Here is a 15,433-nt window from a genome sequence, read left to right as displayed (position 1 = left end):
CATTAACATACGAACAGATTGCTGCAAATGTAAGCAATAATTGAGTAGTTGTACCAGATTGCTGCTGCTTAACTGCAACGCTTAGCTTCAGCTATCCCCGTTTAGGAGGTAATCACCACTTCAGGGTTTATTAGAGCAAAAACGCTACGCGTTTGCAGCCAGCTTTCCTGGGAGCATCCCTGCCCCACGGCAACACCTGCGGCTCTCCAGGTAACTCCTGTGCTCGCAGGGTGATGCTTCAGGCTGCAGCCTGGAGCCCAGACCGGGCAGTGGCGGCTCGCTCTGAGGTTTAGGGTCTGGCTTTAGCGTGACGTGCCCCAGAGCCGCGGGGTTTTGGGTGCGCGGGCACAGGAGCGCTGAGGGCCGCGGGGCAGGGCCCGGGCGGGGCCGGCCGCGTCCTCCTGGCAACGGCGCCTTAAAGGCGGGCGGCGCCGAGGCGGCCGTGCCGCTGCCATGGCCCACGGCAGCCCCGTGGTGAGTTCTTCGGCTCGGCCAGACCAGGCTCGGCTAGGCTAGGCTAGGCTAGGCTAGGCTAGCGGGGTTTGGCCGCTCCTCCTTGCGGGGACACAGGGGACAGAGATGAAGCCGCCTCCCGGCCTGGCCAGGAGCCGCCGCCCGTTCGCTGGCGCGGGAAGCCCAAGGACGACATCGAAAGATTTTTAAAATTATAATTATTTTTTAATTTCTTAAAAAAAATTCTGTTGAAAGTGACCATTTGTGGACAAAGGGGTCGTGGCAGGGGTTGGCCCTGCGTAGCTGCGGGTGCGAGGGACGCTGTGGCAGCTCGGCCGAGGCCCTTGTGCCATGGCAGGTTTTGGCCTCTCCCTTCCTGGGGCTCCCTCAAAGGACGGGAATCCCAGGAGAGCCTTGGAGGCTTTGCTGGAATGGGATGTGGATGAGCCCCTCCTGCCACCCCACTGCACACGAGTAGAACCGGAGTTGGACAGTTCCCAGTATGGATGGCCGGTTCTGGCGAAGGAGTGCCTGTGTGTAAAGGGATTGAGCTGGAGTACAACAGTGTCTGTGCTGTAACCATTTTTCTCCAATTTGCAAGCATGTGCTGTTTGAATTTTACAGTTGCTGTGTGCAGTTTTTATATAGCACAATAAATATTTGTACTCACTGTAGCTTGGCAGTCCTGGGGAGAGGAATAGGCCCGTTGAAAGATTTACATTTAGATTCTCTTCTGGATTAGCAGTGAAGGCAGAGCATTTGACATATAGGCTGATCAGCAGCTTTTAGTGTAGAGGTACAAGAGGAAATTTTTTTTTTTTTTCCCTCTTCATCTTTTTAGTATCCTGAAAAAATGCTGGAGGACTCTTTGGAGGTTGATAAACCTTGATAAGACACATGAGTATGGTTGTTTTAAAGTAGTTGTGTTAGTTGCTTTTTCCAGAAAGTATAACGTGTTAGTTCTTAATCTCTTCTTTTCTTTGAAAAGAAATTGTTTGTCATCTGCACTTTACCACGACTTTGGATAAGTAAAATATGAATTTGATATTTAAAAAAATTTATTATTAATCCAGAATCTTGTAAGGTTTCCTAAAATATCTCAGCTTCATTGTTCACCTTGTGTAGGCTATTCTGGTGGTAATGAGAATCAAAATTAATAAGCTTTAAATTGCTGAAGGCTCGTTGTCTTACACTTGCATTGGAGTGTAGGAATCTTGAAGCTCATATGCATCTGGCTGTCCAGGTCTGACTGGAGGAGTAAGATTTAATCACTGACATCATGGGCAGAAGAAGGAATAAAATGTTCTGTTGGAGTCCTATTGGAATGTAAGATGAATGATCTCTATTGATGAAAGTAGTGTTCAAATTTCCAGTTAGGTTACTATGCAGCATCAGACTGTTTCCACAAAGAAAAAAAAAAAATCTATTTTTGTGGGTTCCTCACATTCTGCTTCTGATGGAACCGACAGGGTTCATTTTTAATAGCTTGTATTATTGGTTGGCCCTTAGATTAGGAGCAATGATTCTAGTATGATACAGTGGGGTTAGACAAGCTTGTTTGAAAATACAGCACAGCAATGGTTTTTGAATGTTTCTAGGGTTTTCTTAAGCATTTACCAGATTATTGGTAGCCTAAACAGTAATTTGAGGCTCAAATCCAGTACTTTTTTAGAGAATGAGTGGACTTGCAGACCTCTGCATTCAGTTTATGAAACTGATCTGTTTATGCTGTTCAGTTTGTAACAGCAATTTATGAAGTGAGATTAGACTTTGTGCTATCTTTTCAAATGACTCAATGCTCATCTTAACTTGAAAATATTTATTTTTTTTCTAATGTAGCCTGAGCTATACAAGTCCATTATCGAAGATGTGATTGAAGGTGTGCGGGAACTCTTTGCAGAGGAGGGTGTAGAGGAGCAGGTCCTGAAAGACTTGAAGCAGGTTTGTTGGGTTTCCTTGCATTAATAGCAGTTGTGTTTGTGTTTTTCTTTTGAGATGATGGACCTGTCAATTTCTTTGCCCTCCAAAACATGCAAACTCTTGCCCTGAATTAAGAGTTACAAGTGTCCTGTGAGTGGTGTGGGGGCTGCTGGGTGTGGAAATTGGTTGGTTTTTGCTACCCTGTTTGTTGGATAGAATCAGTCAGTTTACTCTTGGAAAAGCTGGGAATACCTGATTATCTTTTTTGATGCAGTTTGTTTTTAAAGCTGATGTTTGTTGACCTTAATAATCTTCCTGCAGCTTTGGGAAACGAAGGTGGCACAGTCCAGAGCAACAGAAGGCTTCTTCAAACACAGCCACTGTTCTCCACGGTTCAGTCTGCAGCTGCCACACACTTCTCACAGCATTTTGCAGACTTCAGCAGGTCAGATGTTGCTGGACACAGTGCATGCAGTTTAAGAATATCTCATTGATTTAGCGATATTTTTGGAAGACTTGAAATAATCTTGGTTTGTGTATGTATCTTATGCATATATCTAGCTTGATGTGGAACAGTAATTATTTGAAAGCAGAATTTGACCAGTAAATGATGAATTAAGCTTTTATAAACAAATAGGATTCTGTCTGCATGCTTTTGATCAGCTGCTCATTTCCAGTGGCACAACATGCAGAGAGTTTTAGCCTCCTTGTCTGCAGTCAAATAGTGTAGCATTTCAGTTGCAAATTTACCTGCAGGGTTAAGCTCCTGCTTCCCCTTTAACGTGTGTCCTGGCGTGCAGAGGTTTTATGGCACATTTGTGCCATGCAGTTCTGCTCTCAGGTTGGGGCTTAATCTCATTCTCAGTTTGTTAAAATGTAATCCCTTGCTCAAACAGAAGAGAGGAAGCTTTTTAGTTTATCTTTCAGTTAGTTTTTCTAAAAGCAGCATTGCTGTTGCAGAGGAGTACTTGACTTTCACACAGTCTCTGACATCAGGACCTGTCCTTCTTAATGAAGGCCAGCTGAGCACTGTGATATTGTTGTGGTAGAGTGTAGTACTCAGCTGAGACTTATCCCAAAGTGAGAGGTTATTAGGACCTTTGCCCATGAAGGACAAACCCCATATGAGATGATTTAATGAAAATCCATGTTGTAGTGTATTTCAAGCTTGGGCAGGCAGTCTTTCAGTGGGGTTAGTTACTTTTTTTTTTCTTCCTTTCTTGCATTTGTTTTGGTTTTTTTTTTAATGGTCTTCCTAGTTAAATGAACTGTTTTTGGAGGCAGGTATTTTATTAGTGCTGTGTGACTAAAGGGAATATACTTTTGTATTTGCAAGCTATTGCAGGTTTTATATTTAATGAGCCTTTCCTTCTTACCCTTAAGTTTTTATAGGGCAATACTAAGGCCAAGCACTCTGAGTAAATCTATTTGTTTCTAAAAAGGGGATTTGAATTGCCTCATGGCTAGAGATTTTCAAAGTGGTTAAGGCTACCTAAATTGCTTGATTCTAAAAGCCCAGGAAAGTTTTCCCTTTGCCATTTTTTTCTCCCATGGAATTCAGTATTGGGTGCTATTGAAAATCTTATCCTACTGTTCCTACTTTTAGTATCATTGGATTTTCTCTGCTGTGAAAAAACTACTTGCATGTTTTCCTCAAGTTGACAAGGCAATACTTGTGCTCACTAATGAGGATGAACTGAAGTTAGATTGCTTTAGTTTCACCCGTGTTTGCTGTAAATTATTGAATGATAACTGTATCCAAGAAATTAATGTTTTTTGTAAAGTGCCTTTTTAAATTTTTCTACAGCTTCTTATGTCATCCAAGCTGGCAGAGGTTTTCAGCATTTCACAGCAGGAAAACTGGTATGTAGCCGTAGTGGTGTTTTGCTTCAATTTTGATTATGTTGGACTTCTAATTTTTTTAAATTGTTTGCCAGTTATTAATGGGCTTCAGGAGGGAGAGTTGTAACATTGTTGCTTCTGTTGGAGCAGTGAAAAAGGATGGGCTGTACCAGCTGGTTCTGCAAGACCTGAAGCCAGAAATGTTGGAAAGACACAGCTGCCTGTATTTAGCCCATAGGATGACAGTGTAGTGGAAATGGCACAGCTACATATACTTTTTAAAGAAAAAATTTATTACTGTTGTTAAAATAGTGCATGGCTGGGAAATACTGCCACTTGGGAAGCTGGGAGCAGCATTATCTGTGAGGTGTAGAAATCATCCAGAAGGAAAATGAGTGTTTTTAGAGTTGATAAGTTCGGAACTCTGGGCATAGCAAAATTTCTTTGGGGAGCAGCCACTGATTGCCAGAGCTTGATGAACTTACTGAGTGCCTCCTGAGCCTCCAGCTAAGTAGCTTGTCAAGTTGAAATATAATTTTGGGAAGATGTTTGTGCAATATGTGTGTTTCCTGATTTAAAAGCTGGATTTCCTCAGAACAGCTAGATTGAAAGGAAGGTGTATATCCAACTCTTTGCTTCCCAGGAGGAAAAGAGAATATGAAGTGACTTCATAGGCCTAGGCAAGAAGCCTGTGCTGTGTGGGGTAATGCATAAACTTAGGTAAAAGTGACTTTGAGTAGAAAAAAACACCTTTCTGGATGGTGGGTACATTGAGGGGATTATGGAAACAGTTGCCTTAACAAAAAGGGAGTGTGATAGCTGGAAAGCAGGAAACACTTGGGGCAAGCCATTGCTCTGTCAGTGCAGAATACTCTTCATCTGTCTAAATCTCAAAAGCATGGTGCAGCTTTCCAGCGAAGATGACCACAGAGAGGCCCTCACTCCTGTTTCCCATGGATATTCCAGGTGTGGCACTCAGTGTCCTTTCCTGCCTAAACCCAGCTCTTGTGTTGCAGGGGCCCCCACGAGTGGGTGTGGCTCTTGCTCTCCCTTCGTGTGTTGCTTATCCTTTACAGATGCCAGCTGGAGTGATGCTGCAGCCAGCACCAGGTAAGGGTAATGAGGGGATGTCAAACCTTGCAGTGCCTTGGGGATGTTGAAAGACAATCCCAGGGATAGTAGATGAAACAGATGAGAAGTTCAAGTATAGGGTAGAGCCAGTTACCCTCCTCTTTGTACTTTGTTTTTGTAGTGGCTGCATGGGGGAAGTAACTGCAGTGATTAGTTGGTGTGTCAGTTTTACAACACATAACAAGTGTTTTCCTTTGTCAGCCCAGACACAGGTGTCTCCTTCTCCCTGTCTCTCTGGGACAATCTTTTATGCTGTCAAAAAGCTAAAGTCATTGTGGTGCTTCAGAAACAAAATTGATTTCTTATTCAAATAAAATCCAACTATCCATTAACTTTTTTGATCCCATTCTTTTGGTGATAACACTGCCTGTACTGCTTGTGCAAAAACTGCTTGTATTGCTTAGGTGTGATCAGTGGAAGGCTTAGTTCGGTCATTGACTCTTCTCTCAAGCAGCTGTTCTTTGATGAAAACTGATGTCTCTAGTTATCTGTTTCAGGTATAATTCCTGATGTCATGAGATCTGTAGATTGGTACCAGTGACTGTCTGTGTGAGCATGTGTGTTTCCCCACAGAAGAAAAAATAAATGAAATTTGGAACTTTGCTCTGGCATCTCAATTCTAACACTGATAGTAATAACTTTAAGCATTCGGTATTCATTTAAGTATTCAATGTTTGGGCTGGTTTTCTTAATAAAAGATATGTAAATTAGGGGTTGTTTGGTTTCTTTTAAACTAAAATAGGCAGGTTTTTTAGAGAATAACTAAATGTCCTGAAAGGGATGAACTCTCTGTCTATCTATGGACTAGTTTACTGTTTTGTCTTGTATTCCTTAGTTTCTGAAATGACATGGAAAAATTAAAACCCAGGGTATGTATTTATTTATTTATTTTAAATCCAGTATGTAGTTAAGTTATTGAACTTGCTGTTGCAGGGTACTGTGTAGGCCAAGCCTAAAAACATGATGGACTGGCTGGAAGCCATGATTCAGAAAGCTTCCGAATGCCTGATTTTCAAGGGCTGGAATTGTGCTTGAGGAAAGTTTTTCTTTGCAGATGTCTTTTCTCATAGTTTGCCCTGGTGTTTGCTCTTGTTTTTAGTGGTGACAGGTCAGTGGCCTGGGTGAGCCTGTAGTTTCACCTACTGAAGCAGTGTTAAACTCTTCTCTCTGCAGGGCAGCTTTACAAGGTGAATGTGCCTGTTGTGGTCACACAGGCCTCAGGAGATGGAAGCGTTCTCCACTACCCTGTGCAGCAGATGTTTCATCCCCTTGGGCAAGCTTCAGTTCTGCAGGCCAGCCTTGCCAGTGGCACACAGCTGAATGCATGTGCTGCCCATGCAGCTGGTGAAACACTGCAGCCCCAGGAGACTGCTGTCCAGCAGGCTGTGCTGTTTAAACCAAGCTATGTGGAAAAACAACACCTGGAGAAGAACTCTGCTACCTTGGTCCAGCAGCCTTCTGTGAGTCTGCAGGAATTTGAAATTAATGCAGTGTTGAATCAGTGCAGTGAATCCACAGAAAAATTCCAGCATGACAACCTTCACACAGCTGTGTTTACTCCAGAATGCTCTGAAGGACTTTTTATTGATGAATCCTTGGCAAACAGCTCAAGCAGTGTCCTGCTGGATGTGGAGGGGCAGCTGGACATGGAGCATCCGGAGCTGCTGCAGCAGCAGGTGTCTGATGATATCATTGACCTGATTATTGCAGGGGAAAGTTTGGATGAAAATGCATTTCTAAAGGATCAGAGCAGCATGGCTTCCTCTGACAAGGTAAGGCCTTTTGTTTCTCAGCTAATGAAAATACACGTGTTAGAGGGAGTTGTTTGAACACATTTCTAAGTGACAACTAGCACCTCTAAATGAGAAGGATAAAAGTTATTTTGATTTTATGGTTCAGTCGTAAGCTTATTTAGAATAGCAGTAGCTGACTGCTTGTTTTTACATTAAGAATTTGTCAAAAGTACTGCTAAAATACTGTGATGAGGATATCAGTTTGAAAATACTGAAAAATGTAATCGATAGATATAATATATTAGACTTATTGATTACTTTGAGAATCATGGGGTTTTTTTGTGACTAAGCAGACATGAAAGTTCTCACTCCTTGAGAACTTCCATATCATTCTGGCACTGATCTGCATATGGATACTGGTCAATTGTGGGCAAAGTGCTTTTGCAGGATCAGCTGGGATTAATTTTAACTTGTAATGTGTGAAGAACATTAAAGATGTATTGAAAATGCATTCAGAATGAAAAGTCAAATTTGATAAGTGAAAATCTCCTTGAAGAAAATGTATTTCCTTGGGGAGAAAGTCCTGGATAAACTAGAACTCAGCTAGAGCTGTGTGGGAAACTTGAGTGATTTTAATTAACAAGCTGCTTTCCTGACCTCATCTAATTTTAGTGCCAGAAATTATTTGCAGATGTTTGAAGTTCAGGCTGGCTCGGTGACTTTGAGTTGTAGTGCTCATATGTGATTGAGACAAATTTATTAAATGCAAATTTAATGACAGTAATGCCAAATGTCTGTAAATAGAAAGTGTAATGTTGCTCATCTGAACTCTGATGGCAGCATGATGAAGCCTGTCTGTAGTGAGAATGGGAGGTCAAAACAAAGTGTTCCTTTCTTGAACTAGGAAGTGTATGTGGATGGGAATTAACTGCTACAGTAGAGATTTAATGAGAAACTGGAGATGGCTGAAACCTTAAAGCCCTTTTCTGCTCCTGTGAATGCTCTGTTTAGGAATTCTGTCACTTTTATGAACAGTAACTTCAAGTACTGAAATATTTACTGTCTCTCCCAGCTTTTTATATCTTATTTAAACAAAGCATTTTGAATGAGTTGAGGGAGAGGGATCAGTTCCTTTTGACTTTTATTTCAAAAATGAAAATTGTTATTTTTAGGGGTGGAGGAGTAGCTTCCTTTTTGGTTTTTATGGGAGGGTTATTTTTTACAGTAGAAATTCTAAGTGTCCACTTGATTGTCTTTGTTTTAGAGTTGTTTGAGTACAAGGGTGTTTAGAGAAGAGGGTAAGAAATTTTTTCTCTGTATTGCTGAGGAATATTTGGCTTGGGTTCCATTTAAGTTAGATGCCACACAATGTTTATAAATGTACTCAGGTTTTACAAGCAGTAGGACCTGAAACTCTCATATTAGTGCCCCAGGCTTGTTGATATATTAAGCAAAAATCTCAGGCTTTGTGCTGAACATGGGTGGTGTTGATTCACAAGCTGTCCCTGATCTCTTTCATTCGTGTCCCGTGGAACCCGTGGAGCAGACAGAATCTGATTTACCACTGGAGAAAGGTCTCTGCAGTGACATTGAAGGCATAAGTCAGCTCGATGGCACCGGGGATGTTTCTTCCAAGGAACAAATACCACATACAAAAGATAAAGAAGAGAATGAATTCATTGGCTTTATTGATTCAGAGGATCTAAGAGTTCTGGATGATGAGGAAGACTATGATGAAGAATGTGACAGTTCTTCAAACCTAGAGTCCAGTGGCAGTGATGGGGACAATGAAGACCTCCAGATAGACATAGTTGAGGAGGTAATTTACTTTTAAGCCTTTAGAAGCACATAACAATGTTAGATCTCTCAACTGTTGAATTGTTGGACCTAGAACAGTTCGTGGTTAGTTTGATGCAGGGCATGCACAGTGAGGTTACAAACCTCTGGAGATAGGAGGTATTGCAGAGAAATTACTTGAAAGCTCATTATGATGAATATGGACAAATGAAAGAACTGTGGGAAAGTCATTTGTTGATTGGATGAATTAAAATACTTAGCTATCAGAATTAAAGCTTTGGTGTAAAACCCTGGCCTCAGTTGAGTGGAGTTCTGCTTTTGACTTAAGTAAGATATTATTTAAAGAATTAGATTTAAATAAGATTAAATAAGATCAGGATACAAATCTAGGCTTCCTTTCCTTCTGAAGCACCACAGGGAATTAGAGAACAATATGATACAAGAATATTGTTCTCTGTTTAATGCCCTGTGTTTCCTAGGTTTTTGTTTTTCTTAAAGGTACGCAATGTTGTGTCCTATGGATTTGTTTACAAGAGCATCAACTTGTAGCATTTGGACTTCAAATAAATACAACTTGATCAGTGTTTCAGTTACTGGGATCTGCTGTATCAATTAGGAGTCTTGCATTTTTGGCCCCTGTTTTTGTTTAGGGTGTTTTGGGTTTTGAGAATGCAAACATGTAAAAGGTACTTGTAAATGAGGTTGGTGCAGTATGGACTTCACAGCCTCCAGGTCTTGATTTTTGCAATGATAACTTTATTGTTCTGGGAATGTTTAATTCGAAGTATATTCGTTGCTATTCTGAAAGAGTGCATAAAACAGAATTTTAATCCCTAGGACCCCTTAAACTCTGGTGATGATGTCAGTGAGCAGGACATTGCAGACTTGTTTGACACCGACAACGTGATAGTTTGTCAGTATGAAAAGGTACAGTAATACACTTTTGTCTTTGTTCTTTAATCTTCCTAAATAATACCTGCAGCAAATCCATCTCTGCTCTCCTGCCAGTGCCTTTTGAAGAAACTCTAATGCTGTAATGGAGTGTTTAAATGATGTGTTTAGCTGACAATAGTCTGAAGACTTTCCTACTGTTTTCTGAAAAGAGTATAATCATAATGGCCTATTAAAGGAAAAGGGAACAACAAGTCTGGCAAAATTATGATTTGTAAAGGTGCAAAAGATTGTTTATTTCCTTAACTTTTAAGGAAGATCACCATCTCTGTGGATGTATGTAGGCATATTCAGCTGTGAATTAAGGCTTTTAAAAAGGATAACAGATATGTACTTTCTTTTCCCTTTTTTGTTTTTTGTTTTTTGTCTTTGTAGTGTTCACTGAGAGATTTTCCTACCAGAATTTTGTTGTGTCTCAGAAACAAAGTAGTCATTAAGCGCCTTATTGTCCACCTTTGTTTTAATGTTTAAAATTCAACCTTACTTTGAACTCCTGAAGATCAAATTAAATCCTTTTAACCATTGTATGGTTTTGGATGCTTACATGTCAGTAATTTAAAAGAGTCAAAAAAGGGCATATTTTAAAGCAAATATGGTAGTTTAAGAGTATGCCTTGACTTTTTTTAATATTCTTTCAAAAGTGTGCCTAGACATAACTTTTTGTGTGTCTAACTAGGCCTGTCTTAATGGTTATCTGTGGTTTAGGAAACAGAGAAGTGGTAAGAAAATTGTCTTTATGAAACTCTGCCAGATTGACTGTTCCTGAGACCAGTTATTTTGGAAAGTTATAGGGATACGTGTAGAAAATGCCTCTGAAATGAAGCTGTTGGTGTCTGTATTGTATTGAAAGGTACACCAAGTTTTGCAGCCTCAGAACTCAGACATTACAGTTGCTGTAGGTAGTGCATGCTGTTATCAAGAGCAAGTTTTGTCTGAAATAAGCTGAAAAATTGCCTGAAAATCTAAAAGAAACTACTAGGAAGGTCAGCACTGGGCATGCCTTACAGGAAATTTAATATCAGATGTTATTAGAAATTGGGAGTTACAGAAGCTGGGGAAAGATGTTGGTAGCTTTCCCCTTTGCAATACAGATTTAATAAAACATGTAGGCCCAGTAGAAAGTAGATCAAACCTGTTATGTCTTAAATTACCTTGTTACCTTTAAGACAATGTTGTTGGCAAAATTGCTGTCCTGTTTCTTTTATTTCTGGAACTGAAAACTGATGCTGACAGTTCAAGGAATTTTCTAATTTAAAATTCCTTCTTTTAGTATTAACGAAACTTTCTGGAGTATGGATCTCTTTGCAGGCATTTAAAAAGAAACAGAATATGCAAATTCTTTCTTATTTTTTAAAAATTTAAATAGCAGTATTTGCTTTTAAGCCAAATTTTGATGCTTTTAGCCTGTTCCTAACACCTCTGTGCCTGCAACATTGCTTTGCCATGTGGAAAGGAAAGCACTGCATTTCAGTTAAGCTACACTGGTTTGCAAGGTGTGCTGTGTTTTGGGATAGCCCTGTTACTGTGCTCTTGTCCTGCTGGTGTTGAGCTGTCATAGGTAACACTTTTTAGGGGGAAGTTGTGGGATAGGAGAGTGGGACAGGATGGGATAAGATTCAGGAGGTTTCTCTCTTGGGGGGGCTGGGAGTTCTTTATACACAGCTGAAGAATGCTTCCATTGAGTATTCCATTGAATATTTTGTGTCATATCAATTTTAAAATAAAAACCAAGTGTGTAAATAGGTTGTGCTTAAATCTTGTTGGTTTTTTTAAATGACTTGTGTCTAATTTATATTTGTGATTTCATTAATTTTGATTATTATTTTTCATCAGATACATCGAACTAAGAACAAATGGAAGTTCTACTTAAAAGATGGAGTGATGTCCATTGAGGGTAAAGACCATGTTTTTGCAAAAGCCACTGGAGATGCAGAGTGGTGAGACTTCACTCCCGTATGTCCTTGAAGGCTGTGGCATGATTTCCTTATAAGCCTTTTGTGAAACAATTGGGCTTTCTATTGTTGTGCCATAAAAACAAAAAAAAACCCAAAAAACAAAAACAGCAAACAACCAAAACTTAAAAAAAGTCCAAACTCCAGAACAACAAATCTGTGATGAAAAAATATGCAAAATCTCTGTTGTTAATTTGTGGTGTTAATCTGTTTAGTTTGCAAACTAAACCACTGTACTGTTAGCTATTCGGCTGTCTTTGCTGTTCTTTTCTGATTATTTCATTTTTTTCCAATGAAGAAGCATCATTGGAATGAATAGCTTTAAAGTTTGAAGTGTTATATCTGTTTATAATTCAAGAAGGTAAAGACATACTTAGTAATTAGTAAAGAACTACTTATTGGTTATAATCAAATAAGTTTTAGTTCTGTTATTTTTCCCCAGCTCTTAAAAGCTGAGGTGTGAGTTGAAATATAAAGTTACACTGTTATGTTATTCTTTTCAAAGACTTTTGAGTTGAAAAAAAAAAAAGCAATATCTTTCCAAGTCTGAACATGTGGCTGTTTCAGCTGCTCACTTCTCTTGATTTTTTAGTTGCTTTGTGTGTTTTGGACTTTAGTTTAAGGACATGCACTCTAGATGCAATAAGGGAAATGTCTGAGAAAGATCCTGGAACTCTTAATATATGAGAATTATTATTGTTTACTCTGTACTAGCTATGTCTACTGAGATGCAGTGAGTAGTGTGATGTAACATTAAAATGTGATTTATTTTCACTGTCAGTGCAAAGTCATTTAAGTTTGCTACTGTACATCTCCACTTTGTTCTAGGACTACAGACCAATAAGCTGTGAATGATACAAATGTGCATAATAATAAAAGTGTCATCTCATGTACATTTCTGGCATAGAGTTGTTTTTGTTCCCTCAATATCAACTCTGCTTAGAGAAATGGGTACAAGCCTTGCACGTGGCAGTAGCTCACCCTACCATGAGAACTGCATTCCTCCCAACATGAACTTTTTGTTAGTTCTAGAAAGAAAAGTCCAAAAAGAAGCTTTGGGCCCTTGTCTTTCAGAGCTGCAGCTCTTCCCTGGCTGGCTCCTGTTCCTTGTAGGGCAAGATGGGCAATTCCATGGTAAAGCTGCAGCCAGGCTGCTTCAGAACAGGATCATCCTGCTGGACTAGCAGTGCTGCACTAAGGAACACCTCCCCCTTGGCTGCTGCTCCCATGTCTGCTGGAATGAGGCATTGTGAGGCATTTTGCTTATCTCTAATCCCTGAGAGGATGCAGAGGCTGGGAGAAGGGAAAGAAAAATCTGAGTGGGAGAGAATGAGTTTATGGAAGAAATGAAGGGAAAAACCCCAGCCCTTTTTCATAATGGTGCAAAACCTTGTGCTAATGCCATAAGGCAGGAAGTAGTTCTTTAAAAATTGAGTCTATTACATGCTTTTTTTGGATGCATCTGCTACTTTCCAGTGTCAAAGACAGGACCCTGAACTAGAGCACTTGAACCAAGTGTGACATTCCTTTTGTCTTTTATAGATGCTGCTGCTGGAATGTGAAGAATTGTGTGTTCAGAGGCAGTTAAAATATTCCAGTGTATGATTTCTTTTTCCCCATTCAGATGACTTGTAGCTGCACTGAAGCTATGCTTCAGACCCATAAATGCACAAAAAATGCAGCTCTTTCCACATGATAGATGCTTTTAGGTTTCAGCACTCTCTCACAGGCTCTGAGGTGCTCATGCTCTGTCAATGTGCATGTTATGAACTGTGGGACCATTTCCAATGTCAGACAAGACTGGGAGGAGAGGTAGTGTGGCACAGGAATCCATGGGACAGGACTGGATATGCACCATTCACTTAGCACCACAAAGGCTCTCAATGGTGCTTCTGAATTTGGCCTGTTTTTCCTGGTTATTATAAAATGAAGTTGCTAAAGAGCACTTAGGTTTTTAGCTAGTTTTAAAGATAACATTAGTAAAGAATTACAGCTTTGAACAAGACATTTACAACTAAATACACCTGGAGTCAGGAATTTTTATACTGAAAAAAATGTTTCTTATTAAAATGTAAGCTCTAGCCTGTGACTTGAACAGTAATCAGTGCTTTTGATCTGAATAGTTTACGAATTAATGTTTTTGATTGCTGCTACTTACAGTTTAGGAAACGTATTGCTGCAGATGTGACAGGATGAGGTGTGTAATACCAGTTATGGCCTTCAAAGATGCTTCAGTAAATGGCTGTCTAAACCTTTACACCACAAAGAAGGTAAAGTAAAAATAATGAGATAGAATAACAAGAGTAACTTGTGTGAGAAGCTCTGTCATGAATCAAAATCTCTTATTAAAGATTTACTTATTTGCTTACTTTTGTGCATTGACAGATTTTAAGTATATAAATTATATTTGATGTTTTGTCAGCTTTTTTTAAACAGCAATTTTGTAAATGGTGGATTTCACTCCTTGCAGCAGGTACAAAAAGAAAAATGTCCACAGAGACTCTCTTACTACTTGGCTGTTGCCTCTGTAGCTCTGTAGGGCAGGTGCTATCAGTTGTTGTTAATTCTTAACTCATCTCCCTTGCCTGTGGTTTACTGACCATGTTATGTAGTGGGGAGGGTGTGCTGGCAAGCTCTTGTCCTGTTGAAACATAATGCAAGTAAATCAGTTGCCCACTTAAGATATTGCTGTCATGTCCTAAATCATGTGCAGGACTCTTCCATGGGATGTCAGAAGAAATGAGTCTCAAAAATCAGTTTTGAGATAGGTGACAGAGAAGTTTTAGGCCCAGTAGCTATTTTTTTACACCAGTACCTTTGGCTGTATTATAGTTAGATATCCTATCACAGTCCTATCTGATTATTATTAGCTAAGCTCAGGGGCTGGTGTGTGTAAAGAGGTGCATCAAATGAAATCTGTATTGATTGCTAAAGCACAGAGTTTTAAGAGTCTCCTCTGTTCTCAATCCTGCTTCATTCCCCACCTGTGGAACTGCTCTTGAGCACAGCTGTGCTTACATCAGGAGCTTTTACACTGATTGAAATCATGGCATTATGCTGAAGGTAAGAGTGGGTCAGAGATGTTATTTCTAATTACCACAATTACGACCTAATGATAGACCAGTCACTGGTACAAAGAATTGCTTTCATTAATGTGAAGCAAATTTAGCTGGTGGTGCAGTGTTTTGACAACAAGAGGAGTGCTTTGAAACTCAGTTGCTGTCACAGACTTGAAAGCAAAGGACTTAGCTGAAAAGGAGAATGTAAAAGGTTTAAAGTGATTGTAATAGTACTGTTCTCTTATGTATCAGACTCTGCAATTACTTAAATTAGCAGTGCAGTCACAAATCTGGACCAGGCATTTAACATGATCACTTAGCATCAGGCAGTGCATAGTGAAAGAAAAGAGAGATTTTAATAGGAAAACATTGTCACAAAAAGGTAACTACTCCGCTACTCTGCTTCATCACCTGGGAATAGAGTTGGATTGTGTGTGCTCAAGAGGCCCTGGTGCATACCTGAATGCCACTGGCACTGGTGATGTCAGAGAGTGGACAGGTGGAAATCATTCCCAAAAGGAGGGAAAAGAAGGCAGCACTTCCTTGCCTGTGCAGGAAGCAGCTCTCCTGCTGCCGAGAGGGAGCCTTTACCTGA

General features: G+C 40.0%; 1 protein-coding gene across 1 annotated transcript; it reads left to right on the top strand.

Moving 5' to 3' along the window:
• The first annotated feature begins 453 nt into the window (after positions 1 to 453).
• GTF2A1L (general transcription factor IIA subunit 1 like) lies at positions 454 to 11,768 on the top strand. The gene is made up of 9 exons (XM_041424123.1): positions 454 to 474; positions 2,293 to 2,394; positions 2,695 to 2,818; positions 4,181 to 4,236; positions 5,232 to 5,325; positions 6,520 to 7,118; positions 8,608 to 8,898; positions 9,714 to 9,803; positions 11,661 to 11,768. The coding sequence occupies exons 1-9, from the start codon at positions 454 to 456 to the stop codon at positions 11,766 to 11,768; spliced, it is 1,485 nt and encodes a 494-aa protein (XP_041280057.1).
• The last annotated feature ends 3,665 nt before the right edge of the window (positions 11,769 to 15,433 follow it).

This window comes from Onychostruthus taczanowskii, unplaced genomic scaffold (assembly GCF_017590055.1).
Source record: "Onychostruthus taczanowskii isolate IOZ18803 unplaced genomic scaffold, ASM1759005v1 scaffold80, whole genome shotgun sequence".
Classification (NCBI taxonomy): Eukaryota; Metazoa; Chordata; class Aves; order Passeriformes; family Passeridae; genus Onychostruthus; species Onychostruthus taczanowskii.
Note: the sequence above shows the minus strand (reverse complement) of the source record. Positions and strands in the feature narration are given on the sequence as shown.